This window comes from Protomyctophum parallelum (assembly GCF_964188405.1).
Source record: "Protomyctophum parallelum genome assembly, chromosome: 20".
Classification (NCBI taxonomy): Eukaryota; Metazoa; Chordata; class Actinopteri; order Myctophiformes; family Myctophidae; genus Protomyctophum; species Protomyctophum parallelum.
In genome coordinates, this window is record NC_139718.1 from 24111872 (window position 1) to 24136842 (window position 24971).

General features: G+C 42.4%; 3 protein-coding genes across 3 annotated transcripts in view; all 3 read left to right on the plus strand.

Moving 5' to 3' along the window:
• LOC310878259 (inositol-3-phosphate synthase 1-A-like) overlaps positions 1-24971 on the plus strand; it is a 250924-nt gene that overhangs the window by 19011 nt on the left and 206942 nt on the right.
• LOC310878303 (uncharacterized protein) lies at positions 803-4843 on the plus strand. Its single transcript, XM_083792558.1, has 4 exons — positions 803-1037; positions 1919-2467; positions 2643-2803; positions 3748-4843. The coding sequence occupies exons 1-4, from the start codon at positions 873-875 to the stop codon at positions 4163-4165; spliced, it is 1293 nt and encodes a 430-aa protein (XP_083648684.1). The 5' UTR covers positions 803-872; the 3' UTR covers positions 4166-4843.
• gna11b (guanine nucleotide binding protein (G protein), alpha 11b (Gq class)) overlaps positions 7498-24971 on the plus strand; it is a 29274-nt gene continuing 11800 nt past the window's right edge. Inside the window, exons 1-3 of the mRNA XM_083791482.1 lie at positions 7498-8365; positions 23133-23317; positions 24384-24538. Coding sequence (XP_083647608.1) covers positions 8230-8365; positions 23133-23317; positions 24384-24538 — 476 coding nt within the window. The 5' untranslated portion in view covers positions 7498-8229. The remainder of the gene's footprint in view (positions 8366-23132; positions 23318-24383; positions 24539-24971) is intronic.

Here is a 24971-nt window from a genome sequence, read left to right on the forward strand (position 1 = left end):
TTGGCTAAGTTGAAAATGAATTGAACCTAACCCCAATTTAAACAAAGCAGCTGGATGCCAGAAAATAACTCAAAGACAAGTGGTGGTTGGGGGGATAATAAATGAATAAATACAATTAAAGGCCTTCTATCCTTTTTAATGGGCTGTAAAGCTGTCGGAGATGAGACTAGAGAGGGTTTTTTGCATGAGAAATCAAGGCCCAACATAAGCACAAGGCCTACAAGCGTTTAATTCCAATTATCACTGTAAAAAAATATGACTAACCCACCAGTATTTCCTGACTCTTTTTGTTAGAGTGATGTGATGTGGACAGTGGAGAAGAGCCATACAGTCAGAGGTGAGCTGTCATTTTAATTTGATGAGCCTAATTTTAAAGTTGCAATGACGTCCTATAAAGGCACATATCTCCAGGTCAAGCAAGGATTGGTTTCCTTCAAATCCTAGATACCTGGGATGTGCCTGTGCTTCCTGTGTGCTTCCCCCTCCACCATGGTCTAAAATCCCATTAGACCTAGTAGAGAGCAATGGAAGAGTAGAGAGACCATCTTCAACCACTTCAGAAGTACTATTTAACATAAAATCATACAAATAACATAACAGTCCAGGTATCAGCATTAAATATAATGTATATTGATATGCTAACGCTACCTAGTATAATATTATAGAGCATAAACATTAAGATCTTGTAATACTTTTATGTCTATGATGTGATTCCAGCCGCTAGGTGGCAGCACCACACTTTGGGATTGTGGGTGAGTCCAACAGACAAACGAGAACAGCGGAAATCAACTTAACATGTCAACAAAGCGCTTGCTATTAATCACCGTTGGGCCATAAATAAATGTTTATATTGCTGCCAATTGGTAGACGAAATGGAAACAGAAGACAGGCTTCGGTCTCTAATGTTCCTAACTACTTATCTGCTCCTGAAACGTAGAAGAGATGTAAACAATGCTAACATTCAGAGACGCAATGAGATAGGACGTCGCATCCGTCATAGACAGTACTTTTTCCAGAGACAGAGGAGGATGCTCATGGTGAGTGAGATAAAATCTCTCTCTCTCTCTCTCTCTCTCGCTCTCTCTGTAGTGTTTTTCTCCCCCCCCCCCCCCTTCCAGACATTGATGGGTAGAAGAGTCACATTCATTCACTTTCGCTGAATGATTCTCTCTGTCTTCCTGACTTTCCATGTTTCTTAGCCCTACAAGCAGAACCCAATATGCTACTGAAGTTTCTGACATTTTTTAGAGGGTTCCGAGAGGGGCTACATGTTTCTGTGACTAGGAGGCTGTTGAGTTACTGTTTTTACAGGAGAGGTCATCATATGGATCTCTCTCTATCTTTTATTAAAGGTGCAATATGTGATATTTATTTGTTAGAATTCATGTTAAATAGGGTTATAAGTTATAACCATTGCTAAAGAGGGGTCTCTCTGTGTCTCTTCAGCTCTTTAGTAAACTGAAAAAGGATTTACAGGTTAGAATAGGATACCACTTTCATCCAATCAGGAGAAAAAAACTCATACAGGAAATAAACAATGGAACAAATAAGTGGAATTGTACATGATGACAAAGAAATGAGAAGACATACCTGTAGATTGGATGAAATTGGCAACCCAACTAAAAACACATTTGAGAGACAGTGTTACTGAACAAAGAATAAACACGTTATAGCAATGATTCATATCAGAATGTATAGCTTATTAGCTTTAACCTTTAAACAAAACATTTTAACCCAAAAATACCGGTATCACTTATTCTACCTCTATTTTTTTTTACCCATGGATCAATCTTTTATCCATTAATTTGCATTTCTTCATCTAGGAGCCTAACAACATTGCCTTCTAAACAACTGTAAGGAACTAATACTTTACTGTATAAGTTGATAGATCACAACTTTGTGTTTTTTCTGTCCCAAGGTGATGATAGCCGGAGGGCTTCACTCCAATGCCCGCATCCGCACCCGGCCATGGACCACCACTCAAAGCACTGATTGGTGGGAGCGGGTGGTGATGACAGAATTCCAGCCTTCCGATTGGCTGGATAAGTTCCGCATGAGCAAGGAGACTTTCTTCTATCTGTGTGAAAAACTCAGGCCCCGTCTCGCTCGACAGGACACCAGCTTCCGTCTGGCATTACCCGTGGAGAAACGTGTTGCCGTCGCTCTGTGGCGACTGGCGTCTAACATTGAGTACCGCACAATTAGCAGCCTGTTTGGTGTGGGTAAATCCACTGTGTGTAGGTGTGTGAGAGACTTATGTCATGCCATCGTGGCACTCCTGAGCCCAGTGTACTTACGGCCCCCCAATGATCAGGAGCTTGAGGATTCAGCCCAGCTCTTCCTCTCCCACTGGGGTTTCCCTCACTGTGTGGCTACTGTGGCCACACTGCACACAGCCATCATCACGCCATCAGCCAACGTGTCTGACTATGCCAACCCTGCTGGCTGGCTCTCAGTGCTGTCTCAGGTGAGACACCCCCCTAATGACCATATTCACATGGTACCAAAGTGTACCTCAACACATATCTTGACATAGTCTTTGTTTGTTTGCCATTACACATTACCTTTAATGCATTTAGCAGACCATTATCCAGTCATGCAATTTTGACAGATCATTGCTTTCTGTCCCTCTGATGGTTCAGGTGTCTGTCAATGGACTGGGGCAGATATGGGATGTGTGTGCCAGTTTCCCTGGTGGTACGGAGCCTGTAGACATCCTGCAAAACTCAACACTGTGGGCGACAGCATCAGAGGGTGGACTGAGTCCTGACCCTCCCCGTCTCTTCAATGGCAAACCACTCAGGTATGGGTAAGCGTTTTTAAAATTGCCCAGGTGGGAATTATTTTAGAACCCTGTGTAATACCAAAGTTCTGCTTCGTCTGTGTCACACTAAGATTGTGTAACTGCATTTAGACAGTACAATGGACATCACTGAATATTTAGGGGTCCACGCACCACAGGTGACCACAGGTGTCAATGTGTGCCAGAGATGATATGTACCGATGCCGATTTGTTTGAGTTTTGGACAGAGTCAAAATCTGTAGGAGTTGTAGCAAAAAGTGTGTTTTGAAGAAAACAGTCTCTGGCCTGGCGGAGACAAAGATTCAGATAGACACGTCACCTTTGGCCAAGAGGACAAATCTATCTGTCTATGTAGCCCATGCCCATTTCTGCCTTTTAGATTTTCTATTTGGAATTAAAAAAAAAGAAAACTCATGCTAATGCCAACTAGATCATACGACATACGTTAAACTTAAATTATCAATCAAATCAAATGTTTACAGAGCCTTCTAAAAAATAGTGACAGAAACCGTTTTGTTGCCACCTGCCAGGTTAAATCATTTGTATATATATCTTTTTTTTTTTCAAAACTTTTTTTTTTTTTTTGCGAAATCGGATGGGCACTCCACGTCGCTATTTTGAAAGAATACAAGGGCACACAATGTAATTTTAGGTCATGGCCCTTATTGGATATGGCTATATTATGTTACTATATTATTATTACATATTAACAATAGTGTCAAAGTCAAACCTTCATATAGTACAAAAATGTAAAGCCAAGTCATAGCTCCATGAATCCAGGGCTACAGATCCTTCCATATTAGCCTATGCTTGCATGTTGATCTGCAAAGAACCGCTCACTTGGCATGACTTATCATTACACAAAAATGTTAAATTAAACCTTACTGTTCATAATTATTGTGCTGTATCCACTAAGCGCACTGATGATTGTCTGGCCTGTTCAGGTACGTCCTTCTGGGGGAGACTTGCTATCCCCTTCAAACATGGCTGATGACAGCCTATGCTGAGGGGGGGAAGGTCGGCAAAGAAGTCCTCACAGATCCACAGCGGAAATTTAACCAGCGGGTCACCAGAGCACTAAACTTGGCAGAGGGGGCATTGCTGAGACTGAGGGCACGCTGGCAGTGCCTGAGCAAGAGGAACGACTGTGGACTGGACGTGGTGCCCACAATGGTCCTGGCCTGCTGCATTCTGCACAATGTGTGCGAGTCCCATGGGGACGCCTTCCATGCAGAATGGCAAGAAGAGGTAGCTCAGGCAGAGAACCCACAGCCCACACACAAGCAGGACCTCTCCCCCGATCAGACCCAGGCAGAAGAAGTCAGACAGCTCTATTGTGCATATTTTCAGCAGGAAGACTGAATTCGATAGACACCAGACTGTAATTCAGGTTTATATTACATGAAAAGATTAGATTCCGGCACACTCCCCATTCATGAAACTCTTCTTAAATGTCTACTCTAATGTAAAGAACAGATCTGTTTGTGGTAAATGATTCCCTTGCTGAGCTTTTGTCAGAGTGAATACAAGTGTTACTCTAATGTGTAAATGAGAAGAAAATAAATGTCCAAAGTTTTATTGTTGATCCCTGTGAGGAAATGTGTGCTCTGCATTTCACCAATTTGAACTATTAGGAGCATTGGGGACGGGTACTGAGTGGCATCAACTCCAGCTCTAAAAAGCACTGCCTTGCTCAATGGTTCTCACAGGAGTTTGCCTCTAATCTGTCTTTTGTTTTTGAGGGGCACTAGCCCCTCCTATATCCCGCATTTGGTGTCTGTCCACAAACTTTGTCCTACACAAACATTAAATTCCCATTGGCAATGAATAGAGAATTTTACGTCATAGTGTCTGAGCAAATAGACATAGGGCTCTATTTTCGTCCATGCTAAATCCCTTATTCCTAAACTACTTTGCCTTATTTTACTAGCCAATCTACAAGCTCATGTGTCTCTGTAAATGGCGTTTGACGTTTTTGTACACTTTGATATAATGTATGTGTTATTGTGCCTTTTGCTATCAATACAACTTTGTCTTTAATTTATAGAGTGGGTGACAATATTATCACACGAAAAGATCAAATTACCTACCTAGGTTCCATCCTGGAGGCCAATCTTTCCGGTGATAAGATGGCCACCAACGTAATCAAAAAAGTCAATCAAAGAACAAGATTCCTTTACAGGATCTCCTCACTGGTCAGCAAAAACACCTTGAAGACCTTAACAGGAGCCCTCGTACAAGGTTTCTTTGACTATGCATCCACCTCTTGGTACCACAGCACCTCAAAGGCCCTTAAAACAAGGCTCCAGACCTCCCAAAACAAACTGGTCAGGCTCCTACTTGGCCTCACCCCCCGAACCCACCTCACCCCTGCCCACTTTGACAGGCTGGGATGGCTTAGGGTCGTCGACAGAGTACAGCATCTTGCAATGGGTCTGGTCCACAAGATTCGATACACCACCAAGATACCCATGTACCTGTCTAAATACTTCCTTAATGTAAACGAAGTCCACACCCACAACACCAGAGGGAGTGCAACAAACCATGTACAACCCAGATTCGGCACAAACAAGGGACTAAATTCTTTTCGCTCCTATGCCACCAAAATGTGGAACGCCCTACCAACAGTCATTAAGACATGTGAATCCCTTGACTCCTTCAAAACCGCTCTCAAAGGGCACCTACGGATGGCTGCAATTCGAAACTGGCCTCTGTAAAATCTGAATCCCCCCCCACCCCCCCCACCCCATTTTCCCTCACTGTATATTGTATCTTTTCCCTTTTTTGCTTCCCATATGATGAATTTAGCTACATAGAAATGTCTATTTGTATGTCTCTAAATGTTTGTATGTCTTTAAATGTTTTGATGAATTGAACAATGTGGACCCTGTTGTAAACAAGTGTAATGCTTAATTGGGTCGTCCACTCACAGTTGACAGTCTTTGTATTGAGTTTGTGCTTAAAATGTACTGTAAATTCTACAAACTGTTAATAAATATTTCAATCAATCAATCAATCAATAACGAAAAGTTTGCGGTCGCTGGTTTTCTGATCCTTTCAGGTGTTGATGTGGGTGCCCTGCAAGGCTGCAAACTGAGTTCCTACTACTAGAAGCTATTTGCAAAACACAAATTGCATTGCGTGCAATCACGCATAGTCTACACCATGATTACTCATCTGCTCCAACGAACTTATTGAATGAAAGTTCTACGCTTTTGATGAAGTTGACGCGACAGCGGAATTGACATGCAATTACAGCACAAGACCAGGAGATGTCAGTAGAATTAGGAGTAGCCTATATAGGCCCACCTCGCAAATACTGTCCACTGGACAGTATCCAGAGTAAAATTTTAATGATAATGTGTCATGTCTTTGATTGATTGATTGAAATATTTATTAACAGTTTGTAGAATTTACAGTACATTTTAAGCACAAACTCAATACAAAGACTGTCAACTGTGAGTGGACGACCCAATTAAGCATTACACTTGTTTACAACAGGGTCCACATTGTTCAATTCATCAAAACATTTAAAGACATACAAACATTTAGAGACATACAAATAGACATTTCTATGTAGCTAAATTCATCATATGGGAAGCAAAAAAGGGAAAAGATACAATATACAGTGAGGGAAAATGGGGTGGGGGGGGATTCAGATTTTACAGAGGCCAGTTTCGAATTGCAGCCATCCGTAGGTGCCCTTTGAGAGCGGTTTTGAAGGAGTCAAGGGATTCACATGTCTTAATGACTGTTGGTAGGGCGTTCCACATTTTGGTGGCATAGAAGCGAAAAGAATTTAGTCCCTTGAGTCTTGTGTAAAGGTAGACTTGTGCTTTCTTTATTGTACTGGATCGGATTAACTCACTTAGTGAAATGATATCTGATAAATATTCTGATATCTGATTATAAGAACTGATTCATTATACACAATAGAACTCGCCAATTAGGCAGCCTAACACAATAAAAGCCATCTCAAATGTGTAACGCTAGCTCGCATTGAAAAGATGGAAGGACATTGAGCAATCAGCATCGGATTAAAAACAATTATCTACATTCTTCAACTCGGGGCAGGGTATACGTGCTAGGAGGATGCCAAATTACAGAACATCGGCGCCGCCCATCCATACAATGTATGTACAGTTATCTGTTCCATGGCCTGGGAGCCCACCCCGAGGACATAACTCGAATACTCGATCGTTCATTCAATAACTTTGTCAGATTTCATTTCATACAAACCCCTGCCAGTCAGTTGCTAGCCTCGCACTGGGCTTGGGGTAGCCACCCACTTACATTACAGCACGCACAACGTGCCGGTGTCACCGACTAGTCACCGAAGAATCATTTGAAAATAAATAAATAAAATCACTACTTTGTATATATACAATTTTACGGACGCTAATCATTTTTGGGCTAAAACATTTATAGCGTCAACATTGTACAGAATTGGATTTCTGCTTCAATCACTGCGGACTGAGCTGCATCAGATGAAACCATAGGATGAACCACATTGGCCCACAGGAAGAGCGGAAGTGGGTCAATATTGTTTTCGCAATTAAAACGTGTGAGCGTGCGTTTCGGAGAGAGAGCGATACACTCATATATAACCTTGCGTCCCGATTATGCACTTTATTTTGAAGGCTGCAACCGGAAGTTGTACATCTCCAGTAGCTAACTTGCCATAATGTGATTGCGGGCTGTAACACTTTTTGCGAAGGCGTTGTTGAGAGCTAACAGGCTGCTTTCATTCCTCCTACAGTAACTTAATCAACATAACGTTAATGTAGTTAACCAAGCGGACAGAGACCAAGGCGCGTGTATCTTGTCGCGGTGCAAAAACGCCTCAACGCTGAATTCGCATGTACATTTTTTTTTTATATATATATAGAACTACAAGCTTCGTAAACTAGGACTTGTGTTGTTTTTGGCTAGCTAACGTTGAAGACCCCGCACAGACTGGTTCTCCTGCTTTGGATGTCGCGGCACTGCTGTTTGAACCGCTTTTCTTTTCTGGCTGATCACAGGATCGGACTGAAGGAACAGACCGGAGGAGAACAGAGCAGCTACCGCAGCGGTGGCTCCTCCGTGGTATTTGCAATAATTCAACATTAGCTCCATTAAGAAAACGGGCGGACAGAGCGTCTTGGGAGAGGCCCGTCCCTCCCTCCTGTCTGAATCTCCCGTGATTTGCCGAGAACAGACGGCTTGAAGTCGCAGTTGTTCTCGGCTGGGGGACACAACTTCACAGCGAGGCCCCAGGCAGGAGGCTCCCCTCCCCCCAGTCCCACAATCCATCCATCCAGCTCCGTAACGACACCACCTCCTCCTCCACCGCCCTGAATCCGAAGCGAGGGCTCGGGATCTCGGGATAGATATTTCTCGGTGGACAGACAGTGTGTCGGGTCCCGTCCACAGCAGAGACAGGGATGACTCTGGAGTCCATGATGGCTTGCTGCCTGAGCGAAGAGGCGAAGGAGTCCAAACGAATCAATGCAGAAATTGATAAGCAGCTCCGCCGAGACAAACGAGACTCGAGGAGAGAGCTGAAATTACTTCTACTGGGTGAGTAACTCAGACGATCTATAGAATTATGTCATGCATGCCTTTTTCCGTCTTGACGTCGTCATTACTGAAAACCAACCATTATCAGGCCTTCTTGGCCAAGCTAGCAAATATGCTACTAGTTAAGGTTAGCTAACTGGTAAGCTTAGTTTGTGAATGGCATGGTGGTTGAGGTGTTCATGTCATGTCTTATACGTAAAACCAATTTAGCTCCACGAATCCAGGTCTACAGATCCGTATTAAGGTTAGCCTATGCTTTGCATGTTGATGTGCGGAGAACCGCTCACTTGGCATAAGTTACCACTGCCATCGTTTGCCAGCTACAGCATGCTAACCAGCTAACACATCTGGCTAGTTTGACAATATTGGCCAGCTAACCAGTTGCCCAACTCTCAATATACCCTGGTGGTTCATTGTCTAACCTGGTGGATGTTAGTGATAATAGAAAACGGCAACGTTAATAGAGAAGAGACAAGAAGAGCACGGGGAGGTTTGGTTAGTTGCTTTCTCCAGGTTGCATAACATTTGCAGAACTGGATGAAGCTTTCTACACTTAATGCTCTGCTCTTGTGTGTACACTAACCATGCAATGACATCTGTAGCCAGTCTAAAAATTGATCCAGTATACTAGGACACACGCACACCCCCCCCCCCCCCCCCAATGCAGCCTTATAAGTAATTGATTCATCAACCACAACGGGATACAATTAATTTACATTAACACAAATGTATTTGCATTCCTTTCCATAGACAATTCTTATGCAGGCATGTAGCTTGCTGGCGGCTAACTTTTAATTGGATGCACATGACGTGACCCATCTTCCTTTTTAATCATGATGTGGCCCCACTGTCTTTTTGAACCTGTAGCTAAGTGTAATTGTAATCGGGAAGGTAGTTATCTCTTTTGAGGACAATTAGAATTATCTAGGTTGCCTCCTTGGTTTCAAAACGTTTGCTCCAATTTCTTGCCCACCAAAAACAGCCCAGGTTATTTGACATGTGTGGCTTCTACTCCTTTCATTTCCCTGCTGACTACCTCGGTTCAGAGAAGTAGGCCACACCAGTGCTATACTATAGATGTACGATTTGCTTGCTACCGTTTGTTAATCTGATCTTTTTAAATAATGTTAAATTCATTGTTTTCCACCCAACTACTTATACTTATGTCTTTCCCTTTCAAACATGAATGACGGATATTGGTGAATGTCCGGTATTGATATTTTGTGATTTCAGGTAGTGAATACTGATATAGCTTAGCAAGACAGTACTATGGGAACAAGTGCTGATTGGCGTGGCACGATTTGGGCCCCCAGGCTGACCGGAGCTCTCAAGATGTTGTGGTTTAGACTTAAGCCTATTGATTTTACATTGTCATATACTGTCATTCGGGTCAAAGAATGACAGTATAGGGAACTTGACAGACTTATTTGATATTGACACAATTGATCGTAATTGATCAGTAGAGAAGTCTATATAAAATTCCAATTTGTGTGTTGAGTGTGAGAGAGACAAAGCTGCGATCAGTCATGCTGTAAATGGGCTATCCTAAGTGAGTTAAGGCTGTCAGTGGAAGCCTGGATAAGGACGTGTAAGGCAGGATTAGTCCAGGTCTTAATAGGCTTGGTTAAACACAGCAGCTGCTCAGACATTCAGATATCACTGACTCCTATTATCCCACAGTGTTACTCTTAAAGCCCCCCTCCCCCCAACAGTCTCTCATGTCACTGGTGGAAGAGTACAATCCCTTCTGTGACTCGTTATGTACATCAACCACTGTCCTTAAAGTGTATTATACACTTATACAGGTAACGGAAATTACATGAATGGACCATACCTGTTTCACTACAGTTATTGTCTACTTACAACTTACTCATCCCCAAGTTTCTGCTGTTCATGTTAAAAGTGTGTGGGAAAACATTGAGACTTGAAACTTCGTAGTAAGCATAGATAATGTGGCTTTGTGATTAAAAAAAAGTGCCGTTTAATTGATTGACTTGACTAAGATTGATTCAAGATTCAATTAAAAAGGTTGTAATCTAATTATTGGCTTAAGAATGCAACAAACAAACAAAAAAAATCTCCATTAATCCAAGGCTTCATGGAGTGTCCAATTGATAGGAAATAAGTATTTTTGGGGGCAAACTACTCTTAAGGAAATAAATGCCTCTGGAATGAATGGGAGTTGATCGGTTGCTAGCTAGCTGCCTGAAAGTCCTCTGCCATTAGAGACAGACCGTCATTAGTTGACCTTTTTTATGACATCTGTATCAGCAATTGTTCAGCCTATGTGTTCCATTTTTTACATGCTCACAACACATTGTGAGCATAAAGATTGGCTATTTTTAAAGGTTAAATAGGAAGTTATTTGTGTTTTATTTTTTATTTGGAGGACTGTCCACACTTAGGTAATTATTCTGGGAGTTGTTCTTTCCTTAACTACCCTCAAAGTCCACCCGTCAGGTCCTGCATGTACAACATTGTGTAAATATAGAAGAGAAAAGATGTACTTGCCTTCCACGCTATCATTTCTCACAGTACAACCACCATTATCCTGCAGGGTTATTGAAGAGGAAGATCATTTGAGTTATGTTGCTATCCACACCTCAGCCAAACCAAAGTGCATGTAGAGGGAAGGGGTGGAAGGTTGGGAAATGAACGCCAGCCATCAGCCAAATGGAAGCAAATCTGCAAGTGTTATGGCAAATGTCTCCTCTGCCAGCCACTTTGGCAGGTTTGGAAATACTTTACTGTTGTACAAATCCAGTAATTTAATTCAAAAGTCAGAATGTCTGGAGAATTTGTGAAACCCAAAGCTACTGTTGGGGTGGACAAAAACAACTTTTGTTTCCGACCCTGGACTAGTTGCAAGCTTCGGCTATGTTTGGTGAAGTACAGTAGCTGCTCCTGGAGACCTCATTGATAGACTATGGTCCGACTTCCAGCAGCTCCATCTTTATTTTGGTTGTGAATAAACCTTTATTACTCACACTGAAAGCTTAAGGCTAATTTTGAATTTGCTGCATGGCCGTGTCATTCTGCAAAAATGACAAAATCTGTTACAATGTTGTTTGTTTGTATATACAGTACAAATTATTAGAGTTCGGTTGCCAATGCCTCCGGACCTCCTAGTCACTAGTAGGTCCTGGCCTGTACAGTTATGGTTGTCATAACTCACAAATGCCTCTCACTCTTTTTTTTTAAATCAATCATAACCTAATCATCTGATGCTGTGACCCACTGCATTATGCTAGACTGCATTAGGGATTTGTTATGGATTGCAACTACTACCAATAACTAAGCAGTAATACTGGAATACAAACAGCCCACTATAACATTATGTAGCTCAGGAGTCAGCTTGGTGACCAAAATATTTATTTTACCGCCACTAGTACATAAATGTCCTACTGTGGGGGTACTCAGGGGGTTTTCACTTTCAGGCCATACTTCAACAAAAATGGGAGCTTGCAGAAATTATTTAGGCTCGTTACATATGCTCCATATCTGTTTAACCAGGAAAGCATCAGTGCAATTAAAGTGCAATTAAAAGTGCAATTAAAAAAATATATAATTGGCTTTTGGCTATTTAAAAATAGCAGGTCTACAAGCTCACATCTAACTTCATGCCACGCTACGAGCTTGTACATCTGCTATTTTTTTAACAATTTTTTTAAATCTTGAAAGAATTGAATGAATTTAAGTAAGGTTTTATATTGATTTTTACAGCAAAAACCTTTACTGTTACAAGTTTGACAGAAGCTTTTCACGTGTAGCCAGAAACGATTAGGACAACCCTGCCTGAGCTGCAGCGGTGCCCATGGTCTGGCTGCCGGCTGATTCTGAGGGCCATATCAGGCCATACAGACAGCCTCCTGCACCATGACCGGTGGTTTGCCTCTACTTGGTCAAAACATGGAAGGCCCGGGAGCTGTGGCCTTTGCTGCATTGGGTAAATTAACTGCTGGAGCGAACGGATGGTCAGTAAAGTGAGAGGCAAGGGCAGACACTCTAGGCAGTCTAGGGTTTCCCAAAATGCAGACTGAGGAGTACTTGTAGCTCAATTTGATGTACCAAGTTCATACAACTATTGTCTTGAGCAGTGTCCAGCAGTGGAGTGTCACTATTAAAACATATTTTCAAGACGTAGAATGGCATTGCTCTGTCATTTGTGGAATTTGTGGATGCAGTGTATTTCGGAGTATTAGAGAAACAGGGCAAAAAAGATATCCAAGTATCCAGTAGCTTAAATAAGTTGTTATTGGCTGCTTGCTTGGTAGCACATCTTTCTTCAGGCAGCGGTCGGCCGTGAATTATCTTTGTTCTTCTTGTCGCAAAACATGCTGTGACGTGTGTTTTAATAATGCATACGAATTTTGCTCTCAATGTCCAAATCATAACTGATTGGAGTGATTGTTGCTGATCATCTTTTGTAAATGGATGGAGCAGCAGATGTTTGAGCAGTGCCAACTCTTGTTACCTGGTTCATAAAGAAACCTTTTGGTGGAATTATGTCCACCAACCAGGAAGACTCTCGGGGTTAAACTGAGGTGCTTATTGCTGACCTTGCCTCTTCTGCCAAGTCTTCTTCTTTTGATCATATAAGGCAATGTGGACCTCTTAGCTGCTGCTTAGTGGTTTCTTCTGTGGTGCGCACGTTTCTGTGTGTACATGTGCATATTGTAGATCTGAGGCCGATTCTAAAAACGCCTGCTAAATCCTGACGTAAGTTTTCTGAAAAACCTCAAATATTCATTCAAAAATGAAAAAGAAAAGTATGTTGCAATACTGTCGGACGACAACACAACGACCCCAAAAGGCATTTGCGTATCAAAAGGTATAGTTGTGTATAGGGGTTACCGGTCTAAATGGGTGTCAGTTAATGTCAGTGTCGGAGAGATGCTTTGATTGATTGAAGTAATTATTAACAGTATGCAGAATGGGTACATTTCAAACAAAAGCACAACCTGATACAAAAACTGTTACTGTGGGTGACACCATGATAAAGCATTACACTTGTTTACAACAAGGTCCACCATTTTCAATTCATCAGAACATTAGAGACATACAAATATACACTATATCTAAAAAAAACAGGAAATCATCATTGAGGTAAAAAGGGAAAAAACACACGCTGCGTTCAGACTTGGATGGTTAGAGCAGTGCGATTACATACAAAGTAAATGCAAAGACGAGAATTTGCGCGAGCGCCGCAAACGGGCGCGGCGCCACCTGGGCCCTGGCGCAGCACAAACGGGACGAACCGAGGCGAATATTAAAATTCTAGTCTACTCAGTCTGAACGCACCTTTAGGGGTAAAGGGGTTGGGTGGGGGTGGGGCTGTTTCGGATTGTAGGTGCCCTTTGAAAGCGCTTTTGAAGGAGTCAAGGGATTCACAGTTAACCGTTTCAGTTCATACGACGAGTGAGGCCGTCATAAGGATTCAGAAAAATTAGTGCCTACGACGTCTGTGGACGTCCTAGCAACGTCCTAGTGACACGGGGCGAGATAAGAATATTCAGAATTTTTCCTATTTTTTTTGGCTTTTCGCTTTCCGCACACGCTCTGTGCAACTATTAGCTTGTCATTGACTCCCATGTTAGCGAGGTGGAAAGAATGAATCGTATCTCCTAATCCAGGGCGCTCTCCGTGGTGATGAATGGATCGATATGCTGGCGCTTCATTTCTGCTCCTCATCCGTCTCTCCCGCAAAATATGAACGCTTTTTGGAGCGTAAAAAATATATATTAAGATGATCGGGGATGTGAGGTCAACTTTTTTAGGAAAGTGTTTCCGGTTCATGGCTTTCAGAGTAAAAGCGATCAGACAACTCTGGCACCCCGGAGCTTCTATTTTGATGCACTTCCGGCACTGATTGTGTTGGCTGTTGGTAGGGTGTTCCAGATTTTGGTGCTCCTTGTCATTACCAAAATCATTTTGTAATTGTCAGGCTGGTAAATGAGCGAGCGTGTGCACAAAAGACAGTCGGAACACTTTGTTTGTATATGGGGGCGGTCAGGTTTGTGGTCTTTTGGGCATTTAAAATTATGTTGAAACCCCCACAAACAATAGTAAGTTGATGAGATCTGGTTGCCTCTGTCATGTCATATGAACTCTTGCTCATAATCATACCCCATCCCCGGTATACTTGCTGTCATGAGGTAATGACATTATTCTGAAATACACAAACAAATTTGATGCCATCCCGTCAGTTACTATTGTCAGTAGCCTGAGAACGTAGTTCAATGGAACAATTGATTCTTTCTGTCCGAAATCTAGAACACGGGCAAAATAGTTATTACATCTACAGCACTACTACAGTACTCTACTACAGTACTTACTATTTTCAGCCTACATGACTAGATTAAAGAGTCTAGTATGGCAGCATAGTATGAGCATACCATGCACTGCATGCATGCAACCATAGGTTAGTTATTGGTCTGTGAGGCTAGCGTGTAGCATGTTTATAAAGTAGGGTTTCAAAATCTTAGTCCATTTCTTTAGATAATCATTCATTCTAATTTAGTTTTGTGGAAGTGCTGGTTTTCAACTTTTCATGTCATTAATCATGAAACATAAGTTAACTGAGCACAAAGACACACGCACACTTACCCTTACCTGCATACACAAACGCGCACAGTCGCATGCACACACAGTTTTAGAGCATATGGTGTATCTATCAAGCCTCACTTTTGGAGCTGAAGTAGCGGCTCATAGCCTATGTCTCTTCCAGGTTGCAGTGAATTCAATTCACACACACTATATGCACGTGTCTTTTACACAGTTTCGTCATATTACACACATGTCTGCCTATGAACAAGAACAACACGCACACATACTCTTTCTCACATCCCTAAATGGGGTCATTTGTGTCTCTCTGGAGAAATGGGGGTGAATGAGGCTACATGGTGACTGTCCCACATACTGTCGCTACCCTGGTCCCCAGACAGGACTCGACATAGACGCTTTCTATTATGCTATGTTACAGCCATAGACTTTCTGTTTCACAAACATTATACTCAGCCTTCTATTCTCTCTCTCTAATTTGTGCAAGCTCTGGGCTTGTAGATATGCTATTTTCATTTAATCTTTGGCTATTTTTGCAGAATGTCCACCTATTATGATATCCTTGCCCAGAATAGTGATGTCCAACCCCCTCTGTTCTTGTTCATAATTGTTAGGTGTGGTCACTGGTCATGCTTGTTTTTTATTTGTCTTTTTTTATTGTCCAAAGAAGCATTAAATGCGATGTGCAGATGGACAAAAATTATTGCTGCACACTTGCACAGACACATTGTTCGACAGAAACATTGTGAGCATATCTTCAGGTCCACATATGGAAGTAGCGTGCTCGCATTGTGATCTAAATTCTACATATTCTGGACGCAGTCCAGCCACAATGTGCATATGAGCCATGTAAAGAGCAGGGAATGGGGGATATGGATGGAAGTAAATAAACATAGTCACCAGAGATTAATCAGGATGGTATTTTTCAGGCCAAGTGTGTATGAAAATAAAATGTGATGCGGATGAGCAAATCCGCAAAACATTGCATTAAAAGGAAAAATGGAACCACAAGCAAACAAGACCATACTGTCCTTCAAGCTGTTGTTGCTTAGTTGGTATCATCATAGCATAGACTAAAGAATAAAGATACTGCGCTGCTGGCTCCAGCCCTGTTGTGAAGCCAGTATTTGATTTGCTGCTCACCCACACCCACTCAAACAGAGCAGCACTCAGCGCAGTGACGAACAGACAAAGCCATGCTAAGGTGGTCAAATGTGTGTGTGTGTGTGTGTGTGTGTGTGTGGGTGCACATGCCATGCATACAGTATAGAGTGTATATGTAATTTCCAGCTCTCTCACACCCACGCACATTGAGCAGTGCTCTCAACGGATGCAGAGAGACATCCAGCGCATAGCAGCGCGGTTTGCCCAGATACAGACTGCAAGCAACACTCGCTTGACGAGCCGAAATAGAACTGAGAGAGAGTCTCTCCTGTGTGTTTATGTGCACGTGTCTGTATGCGTGTGTCTGAAGTCTCCTCTTACTCCTAACTCACTCTGTGGGAGGGAGGGAGGAAGTGGGCCATTGCTGTGGAGGTAACATCCATGCCTAGAGGTAGACCATAGGATCTTTGTGTGTCCACACTCCACAGTTGGGTAGACAGCTGGTGTGTACATGCGTTGTGTAATGTGTAGCTCTAGGCCGCCTTGGCTCAAACTCGTCACTTTGTGTGTCTGTAACCCCCTACGTTTTGGTAAAGGCCTGAACTGTATGTTGGACTTGGACCCATTACTATCTGATCCGAGACGAGTACTCTGATAGAAAAAAAAGTTTGCCATTGGGTTAAGACCAAGTTACTAGTGTTATTCAATATTCATATACATTTTGGTCACTGGGCTGAGATTTGATTTGCCTTATGTTGTCTGAACTGTTCCAATAAGCCTGAGCGGTGAAAGGGCCGGTCATAAACCCAGCGATAAGCCGGCACAGTTTATCCCAATTGGACCGTTTGTATTTGCATGCCGTTTAACAATGATGCAAATAGTAAATACCCACCTCAGGATTTCCATGCCTCCACAAAAGCAGCCATGCACAGGGAGACTAGCGTAACAGAAATGAAACTAGTGTTCCCCGCCTAGGACTAGTTGTAAGCTCCAGCTACACTTGGAGGAGTACAGTAGCTGCTCCTGGAGAGCCCAGTGATAGTCCCAGGAGCTTCAATGGACCCTTACGGCGGGGCTCCACCGGGCGCGTTGCGTCTCCGTCGCGTGCGTCAAAAAACGAACCGGGCCATTTTAATGCAGTCACGCAACGCAACGCGGGCAGTGGAGCCACCCTTCATTGATTAAAAAGAGAACATTCCCTGGCGGTGACGGAGACGCGACGCTGAAGCCCCGGTGTTACCATTTGTACATTGTCTGATAGGGCTGGGCAATTAACCAAAAATATCAAAACTGGTATTTAGAACAATAATCGAGAAGCAAGTTTATTTGATGAATTTCAATGAATCAACCAAAATTGATTATTAACCTCTTAGACCCTGTATTTTACTTGGTTGTACATAACAATGGTGTACACAAATTGCTTACAAGCTCACAACGGGGCGCATCACGTGTTGCATGAGCTTTTGATCTACAATTTTCACTATTTTTGTCTCATTAATTTTAATCAAGGAAATAGTTTTAAGTCGTCATATGAGCACAGGTATCCACATTGTAGTGCTGTAAGAGATATAGATTCGGAACCAAAGTTTGCTATGTAACAATGCCAGAGGACAGAGCTAGGCCTGTGTGCACAGCATAGTAGTTTCCCCTGGAAGTACTGGCCGTGGGACCCTGAGCCCTGATGTGGTACAATATGGCATAATACTGTAACGAATAACAATCTGGCCAGCTGAGTCTGATGTATGCTTGTATCTCATGCATAAAAATAGGTGAATCATTTTTTTTATTGCAATGCTCTTTGTATTGACTTTTGAGATTGCTTGTTCACTGCATGCACGCACGTGTATGTATGTATGTCATACTACAGAGTATAAATTGGACTTTAGCAGTAAAGTTGTAAACGCATCAGTGCACTGTGTATACAGTTTATATGACAGTGAAAAATGCTACTGTTAGAACTTAGATGTTTCTGATCTGATGAAAGTGGAATGTTCGTCTCACTCCGCAACCAGTGCTAGGACAAACCACAGCTCATGTTTTGTTTGTTTTTGGGATGGTGCTTCCGGTTTCATTTCGAACTGACTGGCGGGAATGGCGGTTAAACCAAATCGCTGTAATGCCCATGATAACTACAGAAATGATCATTACATACATGAACCTGACCTGAAAATAACAGGTCATCTACATGCTCACTCTTTTTAATGTGCAACATCGTCGTAAAAAGTATTTATCATTGTTCTGGACTCTCATTTTGTAAAGAATCATATTGTGAATTAGCCCCTCTCAGTATTAAAGTTTTTGTCCCGACTCCCGGCCCATATTTGAATGCTGGACCCTGGTTGGTTATTAGCCTTGGCTCGTCACCACTTTGGCCGTGAAGTCCTCCCAAAATTGAGAGGAGCCAGACTTAATCGGCCTGGTGCAATATGCATTACAAAGGCAAATGAAGGCTGGCTATGCGAGGCTAATTGTGAATAGCATCAAGTTGTGGGTTGAATGAATCGTTACCTACAGTAGTAACCCGATCCTTTCCACTGTGCCAAATCTATTGTGAGCTTGTAGATCAGCTAGTTCAGTATAAAATAGTGTAGTTTGGATTTGTCTGCATTTAAGCACAATTTAGGATGAGAAGCGAAAAGCAGACTGCAGGGATTCAAGAGCCTGTACTACTTTAGGGGATGGATAATGGTATCTGCATAAAAATGGAATGCAACATTTGAGTTATCACAAAGAGGTTTTTGGAAACCTTCAGCCCATTCTGTTGGTTTTTCTTGTTTTGGGTCGATATAGCATGTGGGCGGTGTTACCCAGAAGTGTTTCTTTGAAAGCATCTGAGCCCACTGTCTATTCTTTTTCTCTGTCTTCTCTCTGTCATCGCTGTGCCGGACTGGCACTCCTCTCCGTCATCTCTGACTCTCTGTCTTTATGTCTCAGTTGTTTTCTCTCTCTCTACCTCTCCATTCTTTTCCTCTTCATTTCTTTCTCTTGCTGTTAGCTGGAGAGGAAAGCGTTATCAGGGCCCAAATAGTGTGTAAGCTATTAAAAGATTGCCCTCCTTTTTGTAGGTCATCACTAGAAAAAGACTGGATATTCTAGTTATGAATATCCAAAATTCCTGACAGATAGGTGGACGAGAATAGTGTTGTGGGGTTTCGAGGGGCTGTTAGGGATGGAGGAGAGGGTTCTGTGACTACTCTACTAGTGATGGGGTTTGTGAACCGAAATGGTTCATGAACTCTCAAGAGTCAAAGTTGAGTTCATCAATTCCTTTTTATGACAGTTGCTCATTGAAAAAACAACGACATCATGTGTCTACACTGCTGAAAAGAAAAGATGAGCATTTATTTTGAGATGTTCTCAAATGTTATTAGACATGCATGCCATTTTTTCCTACTGTTTTTTACACTGTATTCACTATTCAGGCTCAGAGTTAAAATAGTTGAAAACCTGTGTAAGCCAACTCTTCTCTGCTGAAAATATATCAAGGGAATCGATAAAGAATCTGAGCAATAAGCAGAATCACTAATGGCTTTGGTATCATTGGTTTTAGTGATTGTGAATCAGAATGGGGGGGGGGGGGGGGTAGTGGTTGTGGGGAGGGGGTAGATGGAAGGCAGGAGGAGGAAAGCAAGACAGAGGCTGTTAGTGTGCTGTATTGTGGGGGTGGGGGGCGACAGTAGGGGAGAGGGAGAAAGAGTGGATCTTGTGACAGGGTCACGAGAAATAAATCAGACATTTTAGTTGGGAGCGAGCGGTCCATCTCCCTCGCCGAGGCAGCCTGCAGTCTCCGTTAGGCCGCTGCCGCAGACAGATACCACAAATAAAACTTTGCTCCTCCACTTCACTCTTGCCAATGTTTTATTTATTCATTTATTTATTTTCCTATGCACAGCTTTGTGTGTACGTGTGTCTGTATGAGCATGGAATGTAATGTATGATAATAAAAGCGCCGCTCACTTCATAGAAGTGTAATTTTTATAAAGCATACTATGTGGACTTCGGTCGGTTTCAGTGCTCACTGCGGTGCGTTCCAGTGCCACTACCAGCCTTCACAAAAAAGAAAACTTGGCACGTGTGGGGTTTAAAGATCAGACTAATTCAGTGTGTATCTTGGTTCAGTTGTCCAAATATGATAAGAAATGTTGTAACGGCCTAGCAGGTAGTCTACAACATTTGCCAGGGAATTTTTCAGAATAAAGGCGATAGAGTGCCAAGCAGATGAGGCAGATTTTACTCTGAAAAGCCCCGACTTCCATTTCAACACAAAACCGGGAGGTGAAACCTTCCATTACTACCTCGCTAATGAGTCTGATCTCTCTTAAAGCGTTAATATTCCAAATGAGAGGCATGATGAAGTCAGAAATGAGGAAAACCACAGACAGCGCCGTAGATTCAGAGTAGAGTAAACAAATAAGATTGTCAGCCCGTAAACCAGGAAGTGAATGCCTGCGTGCGTGCGCAGCGGGCAGACAGATTGTTGGGGGACAAAGTGAAAGAAAAGCCTCTTTTCCTAAATATTGTCCTCTTTCTTTCTTGCCCTGGCTGGCCCTTACCTTATTCCCTTACTTGATGGCTCAAGGATCTGGATATTGCCGTGGCATTGAATGATCACAATACTAGGGATTTAAGTTGATTACAGGTGCACTTGTTTTTATTTGCTCTTGATAGAATCAGCTAAATTCATTTAAATGCTTCCAATGTAAAATGAAAGTAGGAAAGTCTGCTCTCTCTCCAATAATTGGTTGTTGGACATGGAACCCCTGCTCTTGACCTTAGACCAGCCTCTTCCTAAGTCTCTCTCTCTCTCTCTCTCTCTCTCTCTCTGTCTCTGTCTCTGTCTCTGTCTCTCTCTCTGTCTCTGACTCACTCACTCACTCTCTCACTCTCGTATGTCTGAATAGCTCTGGGGAGAGAGTGCCGTTCTTCTCTGTGTTATAGAAAGAGATGAAGAGCACAGAGCCAGCCTGAGGGGCCTGCAGTTATATTTACTATCCGCTAGGAAAGTGGAAGAGGTGGGGTGGATGAGAAGGGATTGGGGCACAGGAATGAAAAAAGAGAGAGGGAGACAAAGGAGGGGAGGGGTTGCTATGGTAATGGTAATATGGCTGCTCTTCAAAAACCTTGGATGTAGGTGGTATGTGTGTCTTTCTTACTTTGTCCTGCTGTCTTTCCTTCTCTGTTAATAGAATATTATGGATCTGTGTTGGATTTCATTTGGTGTAGCAACGTGAAGAAGTTTGTAAACGGCAGCATATTTTTGGCTTGAGGGAAGCACTGTAGATCTACATGGTGCCATGATTAAAATGGGGTGTGAGCCTGGGAGGTGTTCATTACTCGATTGGGAAGGGACCTTCTTTTCTTTGCATTAGCCTAACATCACAAGATGAGTGACATGTAGCTAGGGATGACCCCGAGGCCATTTATTAAGGTTTGGACATTCGGTGATGTTTCCGAATGAAGTGTTCGTTTAATTTATTGTCTTCGCCAAGATATATAATTTTTGCCCCCGTCCGTGTTTGAGACCGTCTATGTACAGCTAAACAGACACTGCTGAACCAATCAGTGTCAAATTTTTCATCCACCCTCCCAGTAGGTCAAGCTGGACAATACAACACAAATAAGCCTCATAATGGTGCTCTACCAGGCCACTTTGCATTTTTATAGTAACTTAATCCTAAATGAACTAGCGTCACTAGCGGTTTGTGCTAAATTTGCCCTGCTTCTCGATTATTAAATTGGTTGGTAAGTAAAGTTGGATGGACTGAGCAACTAATGGAATTTAAATGAAGAAAATATTTTTTACTGCTTTCACGTTGCACTAGCATCACTTAACAACTTTTTCGCCTGTGATTTCACAGTCTGCTGCTCTACACAGCACTAAATGCTTTGTCGTCATACATTTACTCTCAAAAGTAGAGGGGACGTCCCCCCGTTCTCATGAAAGGGAGGGTGTCTGTCGGACCCCCCCCCCCCCCCCCCCCTACTGCTTCCATGCCCATTACATACCCACAACCTACCTCAAAGTGGCAGCATTGTTTATTATTCATACTAATCATCAATGGGCTTAAGTTTGTCATTGCCTTAACTATCATGTAGTATCCCTGCTGGATAATAGCTTCTGTGTGTTGCCGAATACTTCCAGTGCAGTTCTTCACACTATACCGCTGTCCATTGCAGTGCATGAACATAGCGGTAATCACTTTCCAGAGAGGCATTTGTGCTCGAAATAGGAATTTTGAAGAATGTCAATCTTCCTCAAATCGAGATGTCCTCCCCAAATTCCACATAATTCTGTCAGCCAGACAACCCCCCCCCCCTTGCTTTCTCTCCCCCATCATCTCCTCCTTAGGCCTGAATGTCCTTGATCGACACATTATGTACTGTTCTCCCACAGTAAAGAATAAAGCTGATCGACCACCGTTTCTTTTTTTTCCTTCAGTTCTGTTCATGCCGTCCTGCGTTCTCCTTTTGTACAGCTATCTTCTTGTCTCTCGCGATGTGGCTTCTTTTGTCCGACTTCTCAGCTGTTCTGTGTGGAAACTTCTCAGTTCTCACTTGGCTCGTGATCTATCTATCTATCTATCTATCTATCTATCTATCTATCTATCTATCTATCTATCTATCTATCTATCTATCTATCTATCTATCTATCTATCTATCTATCTATCTATCTATCTATCTATCTATCTATCTATCTATCTATCTATCTATCTATCTATCTATCTATCTATCTATCTATCTATCTATCTATCTATCTATCTATCTATCTATCTATCTATCTATCTATCTATCTATCTATCTATCTATCTATCTATCTATCTATCTATCTATCTATCTATCTATCTATCTATCTATCTATCTATCTATCTATCTATCTATCTATCTATCTATCTATCTATCTATCTATCTATCTATCTATCTATCTATCTATCTATCTATCTATCTATCTATCTATCTATCTATCTATCTATCTATCTATCTATCTATCTATCTATCTATCTATCTATCTATCTATCTATCTATCTATCTATCTATCTATCTATCTATCTTTTCTGACACTCCATGCCTTCTTTCTTATGTTCTTAATGTGTGTCCTCCTCAGGTACGGGAGAGAGCGGGAAGAGCACGTTCATCAAGCAGATGAGGATCATCCATGGAACAGGCTACACAGACGAGGACAAGAGGGGCTTCATCCGGCTCGTCTACCAGAACATTTTCACTTCCATGCAGTCCATGGTCCGCGCCGCAGAGACCCTCAAGATCCCCTATAAATACGAACAGAACCGGGTGAGAGCTTGGCTTGACACACGATAGAACCAGGAGAAGAAATTTATGTTTTTGTCCTGTTGCCTCTGTAGCTAGTTCTTCCCAAAATCTGTCATTCACTCTTCACTGCTCAAACTCTCAACTCAGTTTTTGAAGAATATGATGAAAGTGAATAAGAAAACAGAATGTTAACGTCAGCATCCAGCAGCATTACCATTACCTAGACCTGTCGGGGTGGTAATGCCCACCTTTTAAGTATGAGGCGAGGTTGTGGCTGTTAGTGTGCTGTATGAGGCGAGGTTGTGGCCCGGATGGGCGAGATATCTTGAGGAAAGCACGGAATGTGTTAATAAATGTGACAAAATTCAGTAAAATCCCCAAATTAAGAGAAATCTTATACACATTCCTACAATACTGATACATGCCGGTTGGATACGTTAGTATGTCCAAAACCATTCCTTTAAAAAATATATATTATTGGGATCTTGTAGATTTGCTATTTTCACTCTTTTAGTGCTATACTCTTGTATGAAGAAATGGGGCATTCATTTATGAAAAACAAAACAAAAACATGCGTACAAACAAAAGTTGAAATACGGAGATATAAGGTTTTTGCCCGACAGCGATGAATGATATATAATTTTATCTTTTGCATTTATTTATCAAAACATTATTCATGTTGTTTATTAGAGAGTCCTAGATCTAGGACTCTCTAAAACCTGTATCGGCATCGGAATCAAAGATCTGGCATCGGTCGGGGCTCTACTACAGCGTTTGCCTCCGGGCTCTCATTGCTTTTCTGAATTAGGAATGCTTGAGGACCGTTTTCTCAGTTGCCTGAATGGGTTGATAAATAATGTGATGTATCTATCCATCTGTTTAGCCAACGTTCTGTCTATGAAAACGGCAGAGGGAAACACTTTCTCATCATTGAAAAGTAACTGAAACTAGACACAATGGATAAAACACCTGTTTACACGCTTTCTTCATCTCACTCATTCCTCTCCCCTGTCCTTGCTTTCCTCTTCTGTCTCTCCTTCTTTACCTCACTTGCTCCCTCTCCATCCCTATTGTGCTCCATCCCTAGTCTAATGCCATGCTGGTGAAAGAGGTGGACATTGAGAAGATCAATGGCTTCGACCAGCCCTACATTACAGCCATCAAGACGCTGTGGGCTGACCCGGGTATACAGGAGGCCTACGACCGCCGTAGGGAGTACCAGCTGTCCGACTCCACCAAATAGTATGTCTGTGTGTGTGTGTGTGTGTGTGTGTGTGTGTGTGTGTGTGTGTGTGTGTGTGTGTGTGTGTTACAGCAGGGAGACTGAAGCATGGGGTGTGTATGTGAGTGTTTCAACATCCATAAATGCAGTCTTAGTGTGGATAGATGTCTACAGGAGTGATGCATAATGATTGTGCGTGGGACAGGAGGTGTGTGCATATGAATCGTCCCAGTGAAGTTGGGTGTGCATGCGGATCCAATGTAATATATGTCAAGGAGACCAAAGTGTTCTCAAGGAGAACCAGATTTCAGGATGTGAACGACTCACTGTTTGGCAAAGCGATAAATCGAGGGCGAAAATCAACGTGTCGATCGGTTTTTTCCTCTTTTTTTCTTTTCTTTTTTGTTTGCTGTGCAGCAGTTGAGGAGAACGCAACTGCATTCCTTTAAGCAA